General features: G+C 37.0%; 1 protein-coding gene across 7 annotated transcripts in view; it reads right to left on the minus strand.

The window, feature by feature from the left end:
- DPF3 (double PHD fingers 3) overlaps positions 1-26,418 on the minus strand; it is a 232,847-nt gene that overhangs the window by 37,304 nt on the left and 169,125 nt on the right. For all 7 annotated transcript variants that reach the window (XR_003371153.2, XR_015746728.1, XR_015746727.1 and 4 more), the window contains exons 5-7: positions 23,839-23,934; positions 20,020-20,098; positions 12,327-12,464 (exon numbers count right to left, since the gene is read on the minus strand). Coding sequence is in view for 2 of the 7 variants with exons in the window: in XM_026671098.2 (XP_026526883.1) it covers positions 12,327-12,464; positions 20,020-20,098; positions 23,839-23,934 (313 nt within the window). In the remaining 5 variants the exon portion in view is untranslated. The remainder of the gene's footprint in view (positions 1-12,326; positions 12,465-20,019; positions 20,099-23,838; positions 23,935-26,418) is intronic.

Genomic DNA, 26,418 nt, shown 5'->3' on the forward strand with positions numbered 1-26,418 from the left:
ATGATAATAGATACAGTTGCTAGCTTGAAATTATTGAAGTAATGAGTAGCTTCTGCCCTTTAGGATTGACTATAAGCAATAAAGGAACTAACAGTCAAGAAATATGCTATAGACATATTGGCTATATTTGGTAGAATAACCAGTAAGGCCTTTTGTAAAGGCTGTGAAAATAACCTTGGGAGACAAAAGACAATAATCAGACAAAAGATATATTAGCCCATAGAAGGAATGGGAGGTGTGGGGAAGGTTGTCTTAGAAGGGACTTTTCCTAGTTCTCTTAAAGGCAAGGGAGGGCAGAAATCTTTCAGGCTTGCAAGATTGATACCAGTCCTTTGAGATAGACTAGACAAGAAACCAAAACCATGAGTACTAATACTACCTTTATTGTAAGATTACAATAACAGAATATTGTCCATTGAACAATTTGGGGAGGTAGGGTTGCTTATGTTCTCAAGTATCCTTATGAAAGACATTAATGCCAATATTGAAAGTAGCCATGTGATCTGGACTATCTGTGTAATTAAAATATGCATATGGACTGTAATTTTACAACTATCCTGAAAAAAACGGTTTTCGTATACAATGTAGACAATAGGAATCAGTCATTAAAATATCTAATTTCTGATATTGGTTGTAAATCAATATTTGTGTTAAACTTTGCACCTTTAGAAGGATGGGTCTTTGCAGATGAAGTATCAATATTTGTATATGGAAACGGAGATTATGGCAAGGCTTTACTATGCAACTAAGTACATTCATTAAAACTACAAGAGTGCTCTATGTTTATACAATTGTTTGGAATTTGAAAAGGATGTGCACAGGTAATGGTCAGAGTCTATAACATCTCACCTTCTATCTTCTAGAAGGAATTTGGGCAAGAGGATTGCATTACTTCTGTTCACAAACATGTGCCAATAAAGAGACTATTATATTTAATGATAGTTGCCATTATTAGGAAACGCCATGCATCAGAATGTCTAGGAAGTAAGATCAAAAGCCATTCTCTCTCTCTCTCTCTTTCTCTCTGTAAGGGCAGGGTCAGATTTGTCAGTTCTAATGGATTGTATACAGCAGGGGTCCCCAACCACCGGTCCGCGGACCGGGACCGGTCCGTGGAACAAGTCCTACCGGGCCGCTGGCTTGCTGGGCGCCGCCATCTTTTTGATGAAAAAGTGCTCCGGTGAGCTTTTCCGGTAGAAAGCCATTTCTACCTGGAAAAGCTCATCGAATGCTAGCGCCGCCATCTTTTTGATGAAAAAGTGCTTCCGGTGAGGTCACCGGAAGCACTTTTTCATCAAAAGATGGCGGCGCAGCTGATGCCGTGTACCGGTCGCGGCGCCCAGCTGATGCCGGTACCGGGCCGCGGCGTAAAAAAGGTTGGGGATCACTGGTATACAGCATAAAATGGAGATGCTGACGATGGGGTTTCCAGGAAGGAATTATGACAGTCTGATGTCTCCAAAGAAACTAAGAGACACAACGACTAAGAATGCCAACTGGAAGATGGGTGCTCCCTTCATCCAAGGGAGATCATGAGAGAACTCTTGTGCACTCTGAAAAGTGGATCCTCATGGGTAAACTACAGAAATGAAAGTTTTTGCATCAGCTCAGGAATTGAACTGCAGGGAGTCTCAGAATTCCATGCATGCTTACAATTGCAGTGTAGCTTACCCAAACATCAACCCTTACTAGCCTAATTTCTTAACCACTTTTGGAAATAATAATCTACAGATTTCCTTTGCTGCATAGATTAGATTATTTTATTTTAAACCTTTTTTTTTCAAGATTACAAAATAAAAAAAGATTCTAAGGATTTTAAGACTTAAGAAAATTTTGCAAAAAGCTTAACAAAGAGATTTAAGGGAGTTTTAAAATGGATAAAAGGAACAGTTATTTTCCTGTTTTTTATTATTTTTATTTTTGAGGATTGTGCTTTGGCATAAACTTGAATTTAGCTGCTTAAAGAAACCAGATCTTTGTGTGAATGCTTTTTATTTATCATTAACATATGCATTTAACTGGGGGACTCTACACAAACAAAAGATAAGATACTAAACTAGACAGTGATATTTTGGTGCAATTGTGATGTGGGTTGAAGTTATGAGGAGAGGGAAGCCTTCCTTTTCCTCTTGCTTGTTTGAGATATTTTCAGTTTTGGTTTTAATATACAATGGCAACTGTTATGTCCTGAGCATGGGCGCAAGGAACGGAGACGAGGCATTGAACTGTGACTTCAACTCTTTATTAGTGACTTCAGAACAGAGCAAAATACTTGGGCAGCAGCAGCTCTTTTATAGAGCTGGCTGCTGTCAAAACAACCAATGATTTGAGTTTACCGCTCTAAGAAGCGTCCAATCAGAGGCGACCCGCTGTCAGCCAATCAGATCAGCCAGAAACGACTAATCACGACTCGCTATTCGCGGGCCAATCAGAAGTGCAGGATTACGAGCCTGCTGTTGAAGTAAAACTATTAGGGTTGTTAATGAACGCGTTAGCTTAGTTCGTAACAGCAACTACTAGAAAAATTGCAACAGAGGGCAGGAGGAGATTTCTAGAATAGCCTTGAGAGAAAACAGCTACCAGATTTGCTTCAGAAATTATTTGAAGAAAGGGCTCTAAGATAGAAACTTATGAAAAAGAACAACTTGCAAAGATAAAAAGGGACTTGAAAAAAATCATTAAAAATTGGATAGTTCTATAAACCAAATATATGGAGAGGTAAAACAAATCAATGATAAAGTGAGAATTTTGGAGAATAAGACAGAAGTGCTTGATAAAGACCTGGGGAGGAATTATATAATTTATTGGAAGCTTATGATCAAAATATTAGCCAAAAAATATTAAAGTCTTGGCAATTTTTCTTGATTGGAAAGAGGAAAATATGAAGACAGAAACTGATAAAGTTTTAAAAAACAAATTCTAGATTGATAGAACAAGAAATAAGCCAAGGAATATTCTGGTGTATTTTGTTAGGAAGAAGATGACAAGGAATCAAGTTCTGCAATAGCATTTTTATACAAGATTGGAAATTAATAAGATATAGTTGTTTTGAAAGAGATTTCTATTGGAGAAATGAATACCCCTTTTAAAACAGTTGAAATTTACATTATGTTCTAATTTTAAAAGGAATTTTTATAAAATGCTGTGTTGTTGATATATGTCACCAGAAATAAAGACTTATGCGAATAGTAATAGCACTAACAATAGCACTTAGACTTATATATCACTTTACAGTGCTTTACAGCCCTCTCTAAGCAGTTTACAGAGTCAGCATCTTGCCCCCAACAATCTGGGTCCTCATTTTACCAACCTTGGGCAAGATAATAGTAATGAGGACACATTCTATATTGCCTCAACAGTGGCTGGGTGATACTAGATGATGCTATAAATAAATCACAAGTGAGGAAATAGCCCGTGTAACAATGCAGCTCTGTCAAATCTAAATTCAAGAGCCACCCACACTAGCAAGACACGAGAAACTGGCACTCTTTCCTTGCTTTATTCTGTGTACAAGGAAATCAACTAATTATGGAACAGCAATATTAACAATTACATGTACTGCAAGATTACATGTACCACAGCATATTTTACATCTGACCAATGAAATTGAATTGACTGGGTTTGAAACCTACCCCACCCCAAGACATCAATAATAGTCTCAAAACAGATACAGGCATCTTTCACATCTATGAGAATGGAGCACTTCTTGTTGCAGTACCCAATACAAGGATTGTTTCCTACATTTAGGCCCTCTTTATTTATCTGTCACCATTGGTTGGAGGCCACTATGTTTTAAGAAGTTTTAGTCTATATTTTGTTAGAAATTTTTGTTTCCTTTGGAAACAAAGGAAAACCATTGTTTATCTTTGAGCATATGTGTTTGTTTCCTTTCTACTCCATTGGGTTAATCATGGAATGCTATACATTTATGTAAACCTCTTTGAGTATTCTGTTCAGAAGAAACTTTAAAACATCTAAAATAAAATATACAAAATTATGCAGAAACCTACCAGTTCTGTCCACCTCTGTAGAACCGGTAGCTCTGAAGAGCAGCAGACATAGAACCAGTTCTATGTCTACTGATGTTTTTGCCCACCCACCCACCTGGGCTCTGGCCTGATCTTTATTTCATGATTTTTCAACTTCAGCTGCCGAACGAGGCACAGCTGCAGTTAAAAAAGCAGGAAAAGAGGGCTATTTCAAAGGCTGCTTCTCTGCACACAGCGTGCTGATGACGATTTACAGGTGTGCGGCCTGCAGCGTGCAGGGAAGCACATCATAAATCACCGAGCCTCGTAAATCCCGAACCAGTAGTTAACCCTGTCGTATCCCAGCCCTGGAAACCACTTGAGCTTTCTTGTTTAAGTACTAAATGCTCTAAGAATCCTTATCATAGAATAACAGGTGATCTCTTCCAATGTTTCTATTTTCAGCCTTGTTTTATATGACAGTTTAATAAACTGAGCAGGGAAGGGCTGTTAGTTTAGCCGTTCCATTAGCCTGAAAAAATACCTAAAGTTAGAAATGGGGAGCACCAAGCTTATATTTAAAGTTTAATTCTAAATAGCTAGTCCCTGTGACTGTTTAAAGAACATACAGAGAAACCGTGCCATTTCCATTTTTTTTTGCTGTAATTGTCTCTGTAATAGGCAAATTTTTTAATAACCTCAAATCAGGTGTATGATCCAACTTCCATGGAATCACAGACAAGTGGGGGCAGACAACTTCATTTAAGCAAGTTCATTTAAAAAGCAATTTCTGACTCTTAGGATGGCAAATGACCTTCTTGAAAATGTTTGAAGAATAGCCACTGAAATCTCAGAATTCAAAGAGGGAGCTGAATATTATTTCCAGTAGTTAGAATAAAGTTATGATATGTAATATTCCACAAGCCCATGAAGTGTTTGCAATACTCTTCTCTTCCCTTTCAGATTTTAAAAATTATATGTAGGCTGTTGGTAAATGGATGGAGAGATGAATAGAGAGATAGAAATAAAGTACTGCAGATACATATAGTGAGGGATTTCAAAGTAGACACCTTGACAGAACCAGGACAATTTATGGCTAACAAAATACATCTTTTCAAAAAGCTCATTTCCTGATTTGATTTAAAAAAATAGAGAAAAGACAAAATAAAAGAACAACTTCTCAACCTCTTCACAAGTAGAAATAGTTTGATTGCCTCTTCACCTCCTCTTTATTAGCCTTCTGCTTATTAACAGATATAAAATTATTCACCCCTTATCATCAACTCTTATCTATAGGCAATCCCAATGGGCAATGATTTTTTTCTCTTAGTCCAGGTCTCTGGAGTTGATATTTTTTCTTTCTTTCTTAACTTTAAAACCTCATCTGGTTTTTTATTATTATTATTTTGTATATCCACTAAAATCTAGTTTGTGCTGTTGTCTACAATCATCTTTTTCGGTAACAGTTTCTTCCAGAAATGGCTTGTCATAAGAACACATAACACAGTGAACATTGTTGATACAAAGTCTTTGTGCAATTCCTCAAAAGTATCTCTGAATATCACTGTTGAGGTAATTCCCTGTTAGGAGAATGAGCGCATACAGGGAGACATAGTGAGAGTAGTGTTTGAATAATATACACACAGCACACAGATACACTGTACAGTAAATGTAGGTTTTTACTTCCAGAAACATTTAAGCAAAGTTCAAACACAGTCCAAAGTCATTCACAGGTAAAATCAGTCAGTTTTCAATCCAGGGATAATCCAATAACAAAGTCCAGTGTCAAAAACAGTTCAGTATCAGACTTATATCAAATCCAGGAATAGCAGTCAATTAGAAGGAATGGCAATATTCTCCAACAGAAGGAAAAAGAGACTCACTGAGACTTCTTCTGAGACTAAGACTAAGACAATCCAGGTTTCTGGCTCTATCTTATGGCCGTTTGAGAAACCACACCCAATTACAAATTTTGCTTTTTCTTAAAGAGACAGTATTAAAATGTCTATCCTGGTTTATATATTTCCAACCCAAATAGCTGTTAGGTGACTTACATTCCTAACAATCACTATAAGTTACCTATCTTATTATGTCTCCAATATCAACAATAATTTTGCTTTCTTGTGAAAAGGCATTTATTCTTTAAAATTAATTTCAAAACTCTTAATAAGCAAAATCAAATATTCTAATGCTTTCTTAATTCATTAAAAACTTTATATAGGTAAAGGTTTGTATTGTTTATTTTAAAGTCTTAAAGCTCATATAGTTTCATTTTGTTATGTGAAGAATTGAAGTGTGAACTCAGTATTTTTCAAAGCTGTTGGAGCAAGAATGGGAAATTGCCTCATCTCCTGGTTCCCCCATTTTCCACAGACTGCTGCCTTGCAGTCTCCTTGTGAGGAGTGACCCTATGGAGCACAACATAGACAATCTCTCCTCCTCTCTTTCTCCAGAGAGGGCCAAAGAAGATTGGCTCCTTGACCTTAGCCACAGTCATCAGCTCCAATTTTCACTTGAAACAATCTGGGAACCACTGTGGTTGGCACAGAATATTTCATTTGGTCAAAAAGTCAAATAATGTGTTACACGTATGTATGGAGATTCTCAATTATCTAGGTCCTGGTTGTCCCAAAGGTGCTTTTCAAAAGACAAATGACAGAGCTGAAGAACCTTCTTCGATGAGAAGCAAAACATTTTTGAGGAAAGGGGGGGAAAAACAAGGAAGTCCAGTTGCCTTTTGAGAAGCACCTTTGGGACAATCTGATTACACCTTTCTACAATTCCAAGAGGATAATGTGTGAATCCATTCACATACCGGGAGCATTACTATACAAGGGGCAAGGGATTTAATTACATTGCAACAACTGGAACTTTTGACTCACCCTATAAACACCACTGGCTGACAACCAGATAGGGGAACATACAGAATGAAACAGACTTCTGGGAAAAGTCCGAGACCTCTAAACCATCACTCTGCAGACTCAGCCCAGCTCTAACAATTTACCATTAGCCATAAGAATTCTTGCAAAATTGTAACCATTCCGAACAAAAGGATTTCAAGGGCTAGAACTTTTTGACTCACCTGATCTGGGAAGGGACAATAAACTTAGGACATGATGATATAGTAGCAAAATGAATGTTTTTGGGCTGCTACATCTGTTTATTTAATTCACTGCATATACTTTTTAAGAGAATTTATCATGTCAGGCAATCCATTTAAATGTATTTTGACTGTTTATCCAATACTAAAAATATTTGATTCCCATGCTTTCCAAATTTTTCATCCTCTGCACCCCAAAACAGCTCTGGGTGAAAGGGAGGTCCTATCAGTGTCATCACATTTGCCAGAAACATGAAAGTGGATTTAATTTGAAACTTTCTCCATGCTGAGTTATGGTTGGTGAACAACTGAAGATTGAGTAATTGACTTAAGATACTTGATGACTTGGGGCTGTTTATTTATTGATGTAATTATTTTATTAGAAATATTTTTATAACAGCCATTTTAATCCGACCCTTGGCAGTAACATATAAAACAATATAAATAAACACAATGAATGTAGATGGCTACCCACTGCTTCTTCTATTTTTTGTTATTGGTAATCTTGTGGGATGATAGTTCTAAAAACGTATGAAATTATATTGTGGAATTTTTTTTTCAAAACAAGGAAAATTGACAATATATTTTTATGAAATATGTAAAATAATTCATAGAAAATTATTGTTAGCCATTGCATTGGCATTAATAAATTAGCTAATTGATTCACAGAATAATTAGGGATTTTCCTTGCATATATTTTCAGTTTTATACTGTATTATTCAGTTTTTATACTGTATCTATTATATTTTAAAAGAAATATCACATATGCTTCAGATTATTAAAAAAAAATTCTTAATTCAATGAGATTTAATATTTTCATAAGTTTACATTTTATCTCGATCACATGGGAGTTGATTTCCAGACAAAGAAAATAGATTTACAATAAAAAGTTGAATAGTTCAGCATTAGAAAGATAAATATAAGCCTCCAACTATTCTGTGGTTTACAGAATTGATTAATATAGAAAACCATAGATGACTATAATGAATCATGGCTTCAAGTTATTGATATGTATTGTTATACATTATTTTTTTCCAGATTTCCTCTCTTCTTTTATAGTTTTTGTATTTACTTATTAAAAATAAAAAAATAAAAGAAGCACCTTATATTATACCAGCAAATATAACAAAATAGCAGTTTATACTAATTTAGAATTATACTTCTAAAAAAAGACTAAAAGCCTGTCTAAAGCTATACTTTCATCTGATAAAAAACCATTATTATTTAGGTTGCTTTGACAGGTATGCAACTCAACATTTCCCCATTTCTTCTTATCAATAGAGAGTTACATCATACCACCAATTTTATTTTACTTCCAATAACACATTCATATTATAAAATACATTATAGAGAAGCAACGTGCTCCTACAGCCATTTACTCTCTTAGAAAGGTGCAATGTTTTATAAAAATTTATAAAGGGTTCACTTTTCAATCCAACATCCAACCTTCTGTCATAAAAAAAAATGAGGCAAATAGAACCTCAATACATTTTTGATAATGTTCAAATGCTTCGGGAGCAAAAAAATATTGTTGGACCTAAGGCCAACAGTAAATCTTTTTCTTTAACCAAGATCTTTGTCTCTTATTTGATCCCTTAATAGGGAACTTTACAAAGCTTGGGAATTTTGTCCAGTGACAAGAAGGAAAAAGAAATGAAAAGGGAACATATATGTTGTTCTCAAAATGAACCACTAGAAAACTGTTTGTCTTGTGTCTTCTCCACATGTTCATCCCAGAGGAACAGTGATGGAAAGCGACCCGCTGCTAAGCTAATGGGAGATCTGAGAGCTCAATAACAGTGACGGCTCTGTGGCCCCACGCCTGTGCAGAGTCATTTGCAAAAATGAATCAAGCAAACGTAAATTCATTTATACTATAAACTCACTCGCCAAAACCAACACCAACCATAAGAACCTCCGTTGTCGCCCTGACCTAACCATACAGCAACGTGCCCGCTCCCATGTACTCCGCATTGAACTCAAAAACCGTCTAGACAATGGAGAGAAGGACCTGTACATTGACTACCATGCTGACTGTATCAAAAGTAAGCCACGCAACCCAATACTCAGCTTTTACCCTCAACCACAACCCTACCTCAACCGATCCACCATCACCCAAGACTAGGCACGCACGCCCCCAACTACCTCAATTCCAACTACTGCCGGCCTTAAATGCAAACTACTCAATGCAAGAAGCCTCGTGAATAAAATACCTGAATTTCTCATCTTACTAAATATGGCTAACTTCGACATTATATTTGTCTGTGAAACATGGCTCAATGCATCTCTCCCCGACTCCATTACCACAGTAAGAGACTATCATGTTTACCGATCAGATCGTGAAAATCGTCGAGGAGGTGGTGTTGCTATCTTCTATAAAAAATCCTTACATCTAAAAAATATCCAAGTTACCCAGGAGCTTGCTCTTCCTGAGACCATCATCTGTGAACTATCCTTAAATATCACAATTCGATTCTTACTATGTTACAGAGCACCTGATTATGACATCGAACATGTAAACAAGCTAAATACATTACTAACATGGGCTGCATCCTGCCCATACCCTCTTATCTTTCTTGGTGATTTCAATCTACCTCATATTGACTGGACCCTAAATGATTGTACAACTGAAATCATACACACAACCTTCTACAATGCTATTACAAATCTGGGACTGGAACAACTAGTAACCAACAACACTAGACTAAACAACTGCCTCGATCTCATCTTCTGCAATAGTTTGAATTTAATTTACGGAATACAAACTAAAGAACCCTTTTCCAGTAGTGACCACAATATGATTGACTTTTGTCTCAACATACGTCCACACAAAAATCACCACAATGATGTAATCCCCAATTGTAACTTCAAAAAAAGGCAACTATGATCTTATAGACAACGATCTCTCATCCCTTGATTGGCAATCTCTATTCACTGGATGCAATACTGTTGAAGACCATTACAACATATTTTTACTTGAAGTCAAAAGAGTCATCAAACTATATGTACCAACAACAACTCCCAAAACAAAACAAAAAAGCAAATTACCCATAACAATAAGGAAACTTCAATCCAAAAAGAGATCACTCTGGCGGAAAAACAAATCTGGTCACGTTGCCAATTTCAAAAACCGATACAAAAATTTATGCCACCAGATAAAGACCGAATGCATCAATTATCACATTAAACAAGAGGAAAACCTTCTAAGCACCAATTCCACCCGTGCTTTTTACAATTTTGTAAACAACAAACTAAAAGACTCAAGGTCCATCCCTCCCATGATAGGACCAGATGGTAAAGACTGCAACGACGACACCATTAAAGCCAACATCTTTAACACATTCTTCGGCTCAGTATTTGTAAACAGCAATGGATCATGCCCAGTATTTCCTAGCCGTACCACAGATAACAACAATGATCTAATACATATCGATTTCACAGAAGACAATGTTGAAAAAGCACTACGCAATCTAAAACCATCCCTATCTATTGGACCTGATGGAATATGTGCCTACTTCTTAAAAAAGCTATCCACTGCCATAGCCAAACCTCTAAGCATAATCTTTGAAAAATCTTTCAGGACCAGCTCCTTGCCTAACCTATGGTCACAAGCCACAGTCATCCCCATCTTCAAAAAGGGAGAGCCAAGCCTAGTTGAAAATTACAGGCCAATCTCCTTATGCTGCGTCACCTGTAAAGTCATGGAATCAATTATTAACCAATCCATCATCCTCCACTTAGAGACAAATAACCTACTCTCCAATAAACAATTTGGTTTCAGAAAAAAACTATCCTGTAATCTGCAACTCTTACACTGCAAAAACATATGGACGACACAACTCGACCAGGGCAAAGCAATAGACGCAATCTACATAGACTTCTGTAAAGCCTTTGATTCAGTGGTACACGACAAACTACTCCTAAAAATAAAATCCTATGGTATCTCTGGACAACTGAATAACTGGATAGAAGCATTCCTGCCAAACAGACAACAAATGATCAAAATTGGGAGCGTCCTATCAAATCCAGTACCTGTCAATAGTGGTGTCCCCCAAGGCAGTGTTCTAGGACCAACTCTCTTCATACTCTACATAAATGACCTCTGTGATCATATTAAGAGCAATTGCGTTCTCTTCGCTGATGATGTAAAGCTGTTCAATACCACAGACAATACTGCTACCCTACAAAAAGATCTTGACTATGTATCAGAATGGTCAAACAAATGGCAACTTCAAATCTCAACAAATAAATGCTCTGTCTTACATATTGGCAAAAAAAAATCAGAAAATAAAATACAAGCTGAATAGTCAAGATCTTGTTGATGACCCAAGCTCTGTAAAGGACCTTGGAATACTCACCTCTAATGATCTAAGTGCTAGAGCCCACTGCAACTACATAGCCAAAAAGGCATTAAGAGTTGTTAACCTAATCCTACGTAGCTTTTTCTCTGGTAATATCACACTACTAACCAGAGCATGCAAAACATTTGCTAGACCAATACTCGAATACAGTTCATCAGTCTGGAACCCACATTACGTATCTAATAGTAGAATACCTTATGCCACCAGACTTGAAATTCTAGAACTAGAAAACCTTGAATTACGCCGTCTTCGGTCTGACTTAAACATGGTATATAAAATCATACATTGCAATGTCCTACCTGTCAATGAATACTTCAGCTTCAACCATAACAACACAAGAGCACACAATAGATACAAACTCAAAGTTAACCACACCAAACTTGATTGCAGGAAATATGACTTCAGCAATAGAGTGGTCAATGTCTGGAATACTCTACCCGACTCTGTAGTTTCTTCCCCAAACCCCAAAAACTTTAACCTTAGACTGTCTACTATTGACCTCACCCCTTTCCTAAGAGGTCTGTAGGGGGCGTGCATAAGCGCACCAACGTGCCTACCGTCCCTGTCCTATTGTTTCTCTTATTCTTTTATTTTTCTTATATGTACCCATTTCATGTATTCACAACTATGTATACACTTATACTTATTATCTTGTAAACAATTGGAAAATCAAATAAATAAATAAATAAATAAATAAATTTTGGATTAGCTGAGCTCAGCATCTGGAAAAGCTGCAGATGATTAGTTCCATTAAAAAGCCTGGTCCTAACAATTCACAGAGTAGCAAAGTAAGCACAGCCATAACTGTAATGCAAAGATGGATGCAGCAGTGGGAGGGTATAATAGGGACTGGAGCTTTACATTCTAAAATATAAGAGTCACATATATCCTACTCACGTTTATGATTTTCATTTCTGTGGACAGGTGGTGAACATGTCTCCTGTTCCTGAGCATCATCCCCTTCCTCGCTAGCAAGGTGAGTGTGAGCATAGTGATAGCTCAGTCCTGGTCGATTCTTATAGCGCTTGCCACAGACTGCAAACACAGAAAGTGCAGAGAACAATAAAACAGGTTGAGCAAACGTTACATCAGAAATACTGGACTCCTCTTGCATACTTCTACACAAGTTGTCTGCCTATGTCAGTCAACAGAAGTTCTATTTCTTGACTTAAAGTTTTGCATCCTAAAGAAATGTCATACTCCAAGAAGTTGTGCATGCTTCAAAAATTATGCAGAAGAATTGCTTGGAACCACGTACAAGTGTGAGTACCGAACATATATGACATTCGTTAAAGCCACCTGATATTTTTCAGGCTTTTGAACAGCTCTGAAAGAAAAGTACTGCTGCTTTAAGCATTCCATTCATTAAAAGTAACATTGTTAGATGAAGTCCATTGTTACATGAAAGTCCTATTAAATTGATTTATTGCTAAAAATCCTATGCACAGGGATCTTCTCAACTAATGATCAGCACCTGCTTGGAGTTAGATGAGAGCCAACCAAATTGGGGGTGTCGACTTAGTCCATCTGTGGCTATGTAGGGATTTTAGGCTGATCCCCTTTTTTAACTCTGCCTCTTGCCTCTGCCAGTCCCTCTCCTACAAATATGATTGTTCAAGTGCAGCTGTATGACACATGTGTAAAAAAAAAAAAAAGGCAGTGTTTCAATTGTGCATGTGAGTCTGGTGGTGCAGTGGTTAGAATGCAGTACTGCAGGCTAATGCTGCCTATAGCCAGGAGTTTGATCCTGACTGGCTCGAGGTTGACTCATCCATCCTTCCATGGTTGGTAAAATGTGAACTCAGAGAGGGCTGTAAAGCACTTTGGAGAGGTATATCAGTCTAAATCAGTGGTGAGATTCAATTTTTTTTACTACCGGTTCTTTGGGTGTGGCTTGGTGGCCATGGCATGGCTTGGTGGGCGTGGCAGGGGAAGGATACTGTAAAATCTCCATTCCCTCCCCACTCCTGGGGGAAGGTTATTGCAAAATCCCCGTTCCTTTCCCAACCCACTAACCTGATTTCCAGCACCATTTTCCTGTGCAGGGCAACTAAAGAAGACCCAGCCAATCAGATGGCAGAGAATAGATGGGAGCGGGGCCAGTCAGAGGTGGTATTTCCTGGTTCTCCGAACTACTCAAAATCTCCACTACCAATTCTCCAGAACTGGTCAGAACCTGCTGAATACCCACCTCTGGTCTAAATACTATTGCTATATGTGGTTCCCTGATTCCTACCCCACCCATCTTATCTCTTATCATCTAGAAATGACTAACATTTAGAGAATCAGATCCTGCATCTGAGGCACATGCTACATATACATGCAACATCTAAATACTATATGTGCTGTCTAATACAAAAAAGTCTATTCCATATCTGAATATAAAACACTAGGTGAGAACTTGCTTTAAATTAGTTGAGTTGAAACTAGCTTCTGAACCCTAGTGATCAAAGCTGAATTCACTGATGTGCTAGTTATCTGCATATCTCATGTTAAGTTAAACAAAAGCTGTCCTCTCATGCTGGCTCAATATAGTAGATTGGTTTGAATCTATTTGATCTGTGTTATATAGTAAGTTAGAATAAAAACAACAGATTCACAGAATAACAGAGTTAGAAGGGGCCTTGGAGGTCTTCTAGTCCAACCCTTTGCTCAAGCAGGAAATGCTATAACATTTCAGACAAATGGTTATCCAACCTCTTCTTAAAAACCTCCTATAACTTCTGGAGGTAAGGCACTCCACTGATTAATTGATCTAACTGTCAGGCTATTTCTCTTTAGTTCTCGGTTGGTTCTCTCCTTGACTAATTTCCATCCATTGTTTTTTGTCCTATTTCAAGTGCTTTGGAGAATAGATTGATTCCCCCTTCTTTGTGACAGCCCCTTAGATATTGTAACACTGCCATCAATATCACCCCTAGTCCTTCTTTTCATTAAACAGAACATACCCAATTCCAGCAACCATTCTGCAGATGTTTTAGCCTCCAGTCCCGTAATCATCTTCGTTGTTCTTCTCTGCACTATCTGAACGAAAATGCACTTCTCTGCACTTTGCACTCTTGTCTGCAGTCTGCACTAAAATGCATTACCCAACCGCAGATCATATTTGGTCCCTGATGACAGCATGATTTTCATTTGCATGATACATTTGTGAATTTGTTTATAGTATTTATGTCTTTGTGATCTTTAGTGTGCATTTCTGTACAAGTTTTTCTCAAGACAAACACAGATTATAGATGCCCCCAATTAAACTTTGTTGTGAATCAATAAAAGTGAATAACCTAAATGCAAATTAGGGGTTGAAAACCTGCACACTTGATTGGTCCTTATACAACAACTTGGGATTGGGCCAGAACTAGTCCCTGATTGGCCACTTTTGGGACTTTTCTTATTGGTTAGTAGTTTGAACTTGTTGCACATTGTCATTGGTTAATAAGGCAGCTAACCCTATAAAAGGGTTACTGCTGCCCATAGCGTTGCTCTGTTATGTTCTATTACTTTATTAAAGAGTTGAAGTCACTGGTCAGATGTCTGGTCTCCGTTATTCTCCATACTTAACAAACTTAATCTAAGTGAGTGTTAGGTTTCTAGAAGAAAACCAGCCATTTAGCTGCCAAACCTCAGTGGCATGATTTCAGAGACCTGGAAAATCACAAATGCAATGTTTGGGAATCACAGTTGCAATGTCTGGGATAATAGCAATAGTACTTAGAGTTATATACCATGGGGTGGGATCCGACCGGTGTAACTACCGGTTCAGTGATTTATGATTTGCGCACGCGTGTGAATCGTCATCAGCTTGCTGCCTGGACAGCTGAGCAGCGCTGCGCACAGGTGCGCAGCGGTTGAAAAAGCACTTTTTTCTGCTTTTTCAACCGCAGCTGTGCCGCACAAAGCAGCTGAGATTGAAAAACCAGGAAATAAAGGTCAGGTAAGAGCCCGGGCGGGCGGGTGAGCCAAAACAGCAGCAGACACAGAACCAATTCTATGTCTGCTGCTCTTCAGAGCTACCAGTTCTACAGAGGTGGACCAAACCAGTAGAAATCCTACCCCTGTATATACTGCTTCACAGTGCTTTACGGCCTCTCTAAGCGGTTTACAGAGTCAGCATAATACATAAATATTAATTGCTTATCAACACATGAACATAATTATGATATGATATAGCTACATTCTGCACTGACAAATGTGAAATGAATAACCAATATTTAAAGTGAACATATTTTAGGCATCCCATCTCTGTAAGACAGAAAGCAAGCTAATGTGTAAACTTCAGAATATTACTTCTGCTGTTTAGGAGTAATAGCTATCACATTCAAATTGAAATGAGTTCATGGAAGAAAAATGCCTAAAAGAAACAGAAGTTAGGTGTACAGGGCAACTGCCTTGAAACACTGGAAGAAAAAACCCACACTAATTTGTATTAGTCATCAGGAACAAAACAACAATGTTTCTTATGCAACACAGGCATTTCAACACTGTTATTAACAAGAACATTAATTAAAAGGCAAAAGGCAAGAATGACACGGTCATTGCTGAGAAGACTTTAAGATTATAGTCAATGCCTTTTCATCTAAAAATTAGTGAGAAAAAATATAGAATATTTAATAAGAAATTATGCTATCTATTTGCATGAAACACCTCTCACCTTGCACTCTATATTTACCTTGTCCAGCTTGATGGAACAAAATTCTCTAAAGTGAGTTATTAGGGATAAAACACCTAAAACTGAAGGGAATGTTGGAAATTCTATATTGTTTTTGAACTGAATTTTCTATAACAAAAATATTATTTATACATACAATGGAGTCCAAATAAATTCTTGATTAGTATAATAGATACTATTAAAATAGTAACACAGCCTAAGGAGTCAGGGTGCTTGTTGATATGTAGATGATGAATGCTTAACGTGCATTTTGTACCCATGGAGAAAAACCCAAAATAGTGATTGATTCATTCACTTATTGATTATGGGCCATCTAGTCAGTGTCAATTTTAGCAACCATGTACTATAGATGGATTTTCTCCAGGACATCAATAGAGTAGAGCAAGAAATAAGCAGAATTTTTTCCAAAAAAAGAACATTAAGGAAATTTTTATAAAGAGCAATTACATTCTGTAGATACTCTTCCATAAAATGGATCCAAAGTGAACAGAAATTATTCAACTGAGTACACAGATATTGCTCGGATGTGTAATTTAAGTGACACTTATATTTAAGGATTTGTGGAACTTTTAGTAATATACAAAAATCACTTGGAACAATGTGCAGACAAACATAAAATACAGAATAATTTTACATAATGTATGTTAATAAAATAATAACAATATTAATAAGACTTAGAACCCACAACTGGAACCAAAATTTTCATTACTAAGCAAGGTGGTGGTAGAGTTAAGTAACAGGATAATAGATATTCAGAGTTGGAAGGGACCTTGTAGGTCATCTAGTCCAACTCCCTGCCCAAGCAGGAGACCCTACACCATTTCTGACAGATGGGAGTCCAATCTCTTCTTGAAAGTCTCAAGTGATGGCGCTCCCTCAAGTTCCAAGGGCAAGCTGTTCCATTCGTTGATTGTTCTCACTGTCAGAAAGTTTCTCCTTATTTCCAGGTTAAATTTCTCCTTGTTCAGTTTCCATCCATTATTCCTGGTCTGGCCTACAGGCGCTTTAGAAAATAGCTTGACCCCTTCCTCTCTTGGAAGACTGCTATCATGTCTCCCCTGGTCCTTCTTTTCACTAGACTAGCCATGCCCAGTTCCTGTAACCGTTCTTCATATGTGATTGTTAAACAATTGTTAAGTGAATTCTGCTTCCCCCATTGCTTTTGCTTGTCGGAATCTGGTTGGGAAAGTTGTAAACAGCAATCAAATGATGCCAGGATGTTGCAACCAATGTAATTACATGCTGGTTGTCAATCTCCTGAATTTTGATCATGTGACCATGGGGATGCTGTGTAAGTGTAAGTAGAAGAACTGATCATTAAGTCACTTTTTCCAGTGCTGTTGTAATTTTGAGCAGTCACTAAATGAATGAGGCCTGTGTAATGCATCATGCAATGAAAGTTATATAAAACCAATAATGATACTAAAAAGAATGCAGCACATTTTCAAAATGGAGGGAAAACAAAGTACAAAAATGCCTTTAACAAAGAAAAGTCCAAGCTATTCATCTTCAATTTTATCTCAAAACTTCTCCAGCAAGAGAAGATTGAATTCTACTAGGCAGAATGAAGTGGCTGATAAGAACAAGGCCAGGCAACAACTATTCACTTGGTATAAGTTTAATTCCTCGGGGTTAAATTAACTACATCCTCAGGAACAGATGGCCTTGCTGGACCTTTATTCAACTGTTATAAGGTTTAAAAAATCTTGGAGAAAAGAGGAAGTGCCAGATGGCTGGTAGAGGGCAATGACCATATCTTCACAAGGAAAGAAAGAAAGGAAGAAAGGAAGGAAGGAAGGAAGGAAGGAAGGAAGGAGGGAGGGAAGGAGGGGGAAGGAGGGGAAGGAAGGAAAGAAAGAAAGAAAGAAAGAAAGAAAGAAAGAAAGAAAGAAAGAAAGAAAGAAAGAAAGAAAGAAAGAAAGAAAGAAAGAAAGAAAGAAAGAAAGAAAGAAAGTTTAAGAGAACTACAGTAAACTCTATGTAATACTAAAACCTGGATAAATTCTAGAATTTGATATGTAAATACCTTGAAAATAATATGGTGATTGGCAAAAATTAACATGGAATTGTCAAGAACAAATATTGCCGACTAAATTCATTTCAAGTTTTTGATGTAGAACTTCCTTAGTAGATTATGAGAATGCTGTAAATGTAATGCTGAGATTTCAGCATTTGGCAAAGTATCCCATCATATTCTGTGTAGCAAACTACTATTATGCCAAATGTTATGGCATTGACATTAAATGAATACATAACTGGTTGAAAGATACACTTAAAAAGTGCTCATCAATAGTTTCTTATCAAATAGGAAGGAAGTACTGGGAAATGACAATGTTTTGTCCTGGACTTTGTGTTTTTAAACATTTTTTAAATTAATGACATAGATGAAAAGATGAGGGCATATTAATGAAATCTATAGATTACACAAAATTAGTGTGTTAACTAATACCCTAAAGACAGAAATAAAATTGCAAAGAATTTTGATAAGCTAGATAAATGATTTGAAAATAACAGAATGAATTTTAGCACAAAAAAGCAAGTGTCTTCACTTAAGAATCAATAAGTAAATGAATAGCGCTTGAACCCAAATTGAACATGAAGCAAATGAAAATTTCACTTGCATCAACAAGAATATAAATTCTAAATCATAAGATTCTAAATCATAGTAGAAAAATAAGTATACTTCCAAGGAAGAAACGATAGACTGAAGATGGCTCCATGAAAAACAGAGGCAAAACGAAGAACTAAGGAATAGACCAGCTCTTTAATAATTCCTTTGTGGACAAAGGGGGGACTTGATATCTCTCATAAGGGCTCTAGACCACAAGATAATATTCTTCAATGGGTATAGGGCTCTGGGAGACAAACCATGTAGCTCAAACATTGGTTTGTGCCTTTGAAAGGACATTAGATTTACATACTTTGTTTTCTAGTTACTTTCAGCTTGTTTCAGTTAATCAGAATCTTTGGCTTGACAAGTTTTAGATGACATTCCTTCAACCCTTAAGAAGTTTTAAATACAAGTTTAAGGACCTAAAAAACAAGGGAAGGCAAAAGTGGGATTTAGATTTAGATTTTAGAAAGTTACAAACAAACATAAGGATCCAGATAAATTTGAAATTATATTTTTTATAATTGTTTAATTATAAAGAATCCTTCCCATGGGATCCAGAAGTTAATTTTATAGGTAGACTGTGTTTAAAAATGTTGTGAAAGAGGAACAAATTTTACCTAAAAAGATTGTGTCTGTTCTGAAAGTGGATTTACAAATGACAAGCTGCAAGAATAATATGGAAAAAGAAGCTACACTGGATATACAATAGAAAATGGCTGATGTCTTAATTATTAAAAGGGATACACAAATAATAAATCAAGAGAATGACTTAAAGATTCTTCCTACATTGGATTTACAAAAGAGACTTGTTAAAACTTTACAATTACAATTTTGTGAGAAGATACAAAGAAACAATGAAAATAAATCAAGTTATTTTAAGGAATCAAAGGATCAAGATTATTAGAAGCAAGGAATATAAGATTGGGGGTTTTTTTGACCAAGGTTAAAATAAAACTTTTTAGGTAACCCTTAATGGACTTTTGCTGAAATCAGGATTGAAATAATGAGGCCTTACAGATTTGTTTATGGACAAGAGTTGGGATATAGGAAGAAGAGGAAGCCTGTATATAAAGAGAAGGCAGAAAGTTACTGAATTTACTTCTATTGGTTGTGATAAAGGTTGGAGGTCACTTCTTTATATATTCATTTTCTTTTTCTTCTTTCTTTTTCTTTTTCTGCACTTTTTATTCTTTTTTCTATTCACTTCTTTTTCTCTAAGTGTAGTTTGTATTGGTTTTTTACTACTGTAATCAAATTATCGGTAAAAATTACGTTTGAAAAAGCTGAGTGAAAGTCTGGAGATTACTTACTGTCACAAACATAAGGTTTATCTTGGTCATCCATAGAAGAAACATCATTCCTTCGCCTACCACCACCGGAGCCTCGGGCCTAGAATGAAACCAAGGTATTAATGCAAAAACTATGCTTATAGCTATCCCAAAACACTAAAACTCAAAATAATTTCACAAATCATACAATGAGCTTTCTGCCTTGTCATCATTATTATTACACATTCATGAGAAAAGCTGCCCTTGAGCAGATTAACGAATTAACACCAGCTTCTAAATTAAGTCACTTCTGATATTGAGTTGAAGAGCTGCTTGTAGATTCTGCAGAAGAAGAAGCACACATCTTTCTAATCATTGACTCTGGCGGGAAAATGTAGCATTTGGGTCCACATAAATTGGTAGAACAATATGCTTGGGTACTGCCAGGCTCCTCAAATAACATTAGCATGTCTATGCTACTCTTCTCCCTATCTAAGTTGCAGCTGCTGGAAATTGGGAAGTTCCCATTTCATTGTTCCCCATCGCCTTGGACCATGTGGGAATTGCAACATAGCAACAACGTTCACTCTTTCATATCCTATATGAATTCTCAAAAGGACTACAAAGAATTAGTGAAATGAGGCTTATTAAAATTAAATTAAAATATGTGTTGCTAGAATTAAGAGAGGCAAAAATAAAATAAAATAAAATACCTAGTCCCATCCCATGTATGTACCTTGATTTCTAAATGTCTCCTTTTTTCAAAGTCGTGGTTGATGGGTTATGTACATTATATTACCACTGAGAAATTGTACTATTAGTGTTATGCATACTGTTTTGCATGATAATTTGCAACTGCACCTAATCTTCACTGAAGTGTATAAAATATCAAGTATACAAAATAAGTATGAATTGAAAACATCCACATTATCTGTATAATCTGTGCTTTAGAGTCTCAGATTTTAGTGTTCCACCACTTTATAAATCCAAGTTCTTAAATTGCTTTCTGTGGATTCACATGTCTTTGGCCTTCAAATCTCTTTATCAACATTCTGATAATTTTATACCTGGCCTCCGGGGGTTGGCAAAGAGACAGCTACCCTTGAAGCACAAACTGAGAGCTTCATGCGTGTTCTCATTGCTTCGGTCTGGCATTTAGTCATCTACAGCTGCCTTCAGCTTCTGCCATCGTATAGCAAGAACTGGTGCATACAGCTGAAAAGCTTCAGCGGCGCAGCCTTGGAGCACTCAAATGCAGCCAAGTGGGAATGTTTGCCAGGAGGACAGATGAAGGAATCCAGGATTAAAAATGAAATCATGCTTTAGAAAGAAAGGGACCTGCACAAATTTGGAATGCGTGGCACATTCATTTCTCTGTCTTATTTCTGCCTTGGATCCTTTCCAGTGGTGGGCTGCTACTGGTTCAGACCGGTTCTAGTGAACTGGTAGTTCCGGTGAGCAGTTGGCCCCATCCACCCACACCTGCCCTTTCCTGTCCTATATTTCCCTGTTTTTTTAGCTCAGCTGATTCGCGCGGCACAACGGATTGCCACACCTCAGCTGTTTTACTCACCAGCGCTGACATAGAAGGTAAGTTTTTAAGCTTAAAATGGGCGTTTTTTGAACCCTGCACGCACGCGTGAACCGAACTGGTTGTTAAACCGGTTGCAGCCCACCACTGATCCTTTCTTATTAATTCTCTGAAACAATTGATTAGGAACCGACCTCCTAAATATAATTTAGAAGATCCAGATTGCTTCAGAAAATCTATTGCAAATGGCAGCTTAGTGCAGACAAGGAGAAAGTCCCATTTATTTTAGGAACAAAATCCGGTGTACATAAGCCAGTCACATGTTCTGGAAGTATGCCAAGAAGAGAGAGTGTTTGAAGCAAATGATAGTACAGCTTGGAAATGGATGTGAAAGAATTACAATACGTTAAAGCAAGGGTGGGCAAGTTGATGCTTTACTTTTTATAAGCTGCAACAGATAAAGGAACAGGTTTTCCTGTCCAGTCATATCCAACTTTAGGGCATGGTGCTCTTCTCCGTTTCATGGTCAAGGGAGCCAGCGTTTTCTGAAGACATTTTCCATGGTCATGTGGCCAGTATGGCTATATGCTAACGGTGCACAGAATGCTGTTTACCTCCCCACCAAAGTAGTACCTATTAATCTATTTGCATTTGCCTGCTTTCATATGCTAGGCGGGCAGGAGGGGGGTAAGTAATGGGAGCTCACCCATTGCATAGGATTCAGGTCTCAAACTGGGCTGTCAGCTTTCCAGCTGACAAGCTCAGTGTCTTTAAACACTGAGTCACTTTGCCCCCTTTTAAAGCTGCAAGGCCCATCAATTAGGACTAGGCGCAAAACAGTAACTCAAGAATGCAATGTCCTTCATTCTATAAGTCATATGGGTAGTCCTTGATTTACAACCATTCATAGTCCCAAAAGCGTCAGAATGAGTGCTATATGGCCAGTAAAACACTTCCGGGCATTGTAAACCATTGTGCTGTCCTGCCCAATTCACATGACTGCATTTCAGGAACTTGGCAGCCTATTTGCATTTACAACATGTTGCAAAAGGCCCTGCAATCATGTGATCATCATTTGCAATCATTACTGCTGGTTACCCCAAAAAGTCAGTGGAGAAGGCATGTGGAATGGATGTTGCAGTTGAGATCTATTCTTCCTTGAACGGAGGATTTCTCCTCTCTTCCATGCAGGGAGAGGGGATTCTTCTGTGTGCTGAAGGAACATATTCTCTGCCATTGGGATTACATTAGAAAGCAGAGAGCTAGCAGTATGCACTGTTTTAATTGTTATCTTATTAAAATGATGAAGGACTAAATAGCTCCTGGTGAAGAGTTCTCTGCTGGAAAGCTACTCCTGGGACTTTTGGAGGGCTGGGCTTCACTCAGTTCTGAGAGTTCAGTTCACCCCAGTGGGCTGAGACAGCCAAGCAGCAGAAAGAGTACGAGGTGAGGTGAGCTGCCTGCCTACTGCGTGGGCTTCTTGCCAGGGGACCTGATTAGTGAGAGCCTGCAGCTGGCGCATCATGTGGAGAAGACTGATCAATAGCCAGCTTGTCCCTGCCCTGAAACTGCCAAGGGAAATTCACACACACACACACACACACTTTCAGTTGATCTACAGAGAGAAAACCAGCAGCAAATAGTACAAGTTATGTGCCATAATATAATATATATATATATATGGGTGCTTTCTACATCATTTCACTTTGTGATGGCTTTATATTAAAGATCAAAGAACGAAAAACAAAAACACCAGTGAGCCACCCATAGAGAATTTGCAGAAGATACTGATACAGGGAAAAAATAATTCAAATGTGCAGAAATGTGCAGAAATGAATAGATTAACACTGGAAATTAAAGGGAAAAAAAAGAATCTTGAATATTACATGGTATGGGATTTATTTTACCAATGGTCAGAAAATAAAACAAATTAAAATGGATTAAATGTATACTGTACAGATAATACTGTACAGAAGATTGTAAAACAGATATATTGGGTATTACTTATATGAAAATGTGATTATTGTTATATTGTTATATTGATAAGAAGAATATTAATTATAAACTGTAAACACATGAAATATGTACCTAATCGACACACAGTTGGAATGAATGGAATTGTTGTAGATAATAAATAAATAAATAATTTTTTAAAAAAGAATTTACAGATGTGAATTAGCTACCACAATTACATGATTAATTGATCATCCTACCATTTTAGAACATACTACATACCACTGTGGGCAATATATAAAAATGTGTAAAAATGAGAATTGGGATTACTCTGGCCTCTTCCGCCTCCTTCTTCCCTCAAGGCTAAAGCGGCTTACCCGTCCTCGGGCTCTGTTTTTTCGTTTTGGAATATCTTCTTCTATCTCTTCCTCTTCGTTCACTTCATCTGCATTCTCATCATTTTCCAAAACCCGCTGGAGTTGAAATAATAAACAATAATTAAAAACAAATCCCAGTGCAATGGAAGACCTTTTTGTTTTTTTTAGCAGAATTGCAAAGAAAATATATCACAGAAAGAGAGAACTGGGAGAAGCCATTTGTCCAAGCTTCTGTTCTACAGGGACCCAAATTAAATCACCCCTAACTTGATGAAGGGGAGCTCACCATTTTTCTAAGAGATTGGTTAGACTCTCAAATTGCTTTTACTATTCTAGAAACCATTTTGACATTCAGCTGAAATCTGCCTTTCTATACCTTAAATCTATTAAATTTAACTTAGATCCACCCTTTAAAATGACAGGGAATAGACCTTTATCCCTTTCTGGGATAAAAGGCGTCATCCTTTTAAGTTTTGCAGAGTACTATCATACATCCCCTTTGGTCAAGGGTGAACATTATCTCTCCCTTCAACCTCTCTAGGTAAGACTTAATTTCTGGTCCCTGATCAATCTTAATTGCTTTTTCCAAAACCTGATTCAGTTTGTCTGACTCCTTCTTAAAATGGAACCCATAAGGTGATACAGTACTTGAGGCAAAGGCTCAAACATTTTATACCTGGCAAGTCCAGAGCAATTTAAAGGATTCTTTTGACATGAACCTATCTGAATCAGAGTTTCAAGTAGGATATAGGTAGCCTAGACTTCATTGTCTTGTTGGATAACTTATAGTAGAAATTGGATATAGGAGGGAAAATGTAGGTTTCTTTCTATAGGAGCATTATAGCTCCATTCATTCCTTTGGACTTTTAGTCGGTTTTTGATAGTATTAACCTACATTACTTCTCTCTCTCAGAATATTATGAGGTAGTTTGTTTCTAACTTTAAAGTAAAAATAAATGCAATATCTCAATGAGAAGTGAGGACTAGAAGTGAGTTCTAGTCCTGCCTTAGGCACGAAGCCAACTGGGTGATTTTGAGACAATCTCTCTCTCTCTCTCTCTCTCCCTCTCTCCTCTCTCCCTTCCTCTCCCCCCTGCCCCGTGTAAATAGTTCCAATCTTTGCTCTCAGGCCACTTCCAGAAGGTAATGTTGGAAAATTATTATTCAAAGCCCAAGCCCACTGATTTTTTTCATACCACAGATTCTGTATGTCAACAAGTACATGAAACTCATAACCACAGATTCTGTATGTCAACAAGTACATGGAACTCATAGGGATATCAGCCACAGCATTAAAGTAGATACCATCAGTATGGTAAGAACACACAGTGATATTATCATCCAATCCTCTAAAATGTTTACTAGCCGGAATGTCTAATTTCAAGAGGATGAGTAAGAGTACAAGGTTAACTTTGGACAAAGATAGAGGTATTGTTGGTTAATAGGTAAACTGCCATGGAGATCACAGTTCAGATTGCTTTAGATAAGAATATTAGTCTGTTTAAAAAAAAACCAAGTCCACAATTTAGGAATGCCATTTTATCCCTAGATGACACCGGATTCTCAGGAAGTTGAATTACACAACTTTAGTTGGAATACTAGCAATTAACAATTCTAATGGCTTAGGATCAACTCATCTTGACTATTGCAGTTTACTTAGGGCTTAGAAACTCTTTTAAGGCCTTCATTGTATGCCTTTACAAAATCTGAAAAAAGTATCTTTATCCAATCTTTTAACATGCAATGATATTACTAGGTATTTTCATTTCCTTGTATAAATTCTTTAATTTTGTAAAAAAAATTGTGTTTTAAATGATAAATGATAAACCACCTTAAATATTCCATTTGACTGAAAAGAAAAATATAAATCAAGTGCATTTAATCAAGTTTTTCCCCAAGAAATACTTATATTATTTTATTGCCAATATGAGTTGATTATATCAGGGATGCACACTTTTTCTCTTTGGCTGGTCATTAAGTAGAATGCAAACATTTGTGCTCTAAAAAGTATTTGGGGAGAAGGATTCACATAGATTCATGTAAAAATAAATTGGTAAATTCTTTGAAGTATAATTACAGTCAATTAATATAATTACTCCTCATTTAATCATTTTTCTTTGCTGCATTTTCCATACTAGATGATATAGCAAAATGGATGAATGAATGGTGAATAAAATTTGTTGGCAATTTTTGTAGTGCCACCTGCAGCTGTGTTCAATGCTTCTGAGGACCTCATGTGGTCTTAGGACCTCAAGTTGTGAGCTTTTTTTGTCCCAGATGGAAGAAACATGCTTTAGAAAGGTTAATTTGGAAATAAAAATACATCAGAGCAACAGCTAAATAAGGTGGTAAAGAAGCTGTAAGTTGACAATGGAAGCCTCCCTGTTCTAAAGATATTTCTTCCACCTCCCAGCTAGAAGGAATCTGTTTTGCAAGTGCTTATTGCTAACACGAATATCTATCTCCAAAATGACACTTTCTGTTCCTGTCACTTTTTATGCAATGGTTTTACAAAATTCTGAACTATTTATTTATTCAATCCATCTGGACTCCAGGCAATCTTCTTACAGGCAACACATT

This window comes from Notechis scutatus, chromosome 1 (genome assembly GCF_049901735.1).
Source record: "Notechis scutatus isolate UNSWTSFEM ecotype Mainland chromosome 1, rNotScu1.2, whole genome shotgun sequence".
NCBI classification, from domain to species: Eukaryota; Metazoa; Chordata; class Lepidosauria; order Squamata; family Elapidae; genus Notechis; species Notechis scutatus.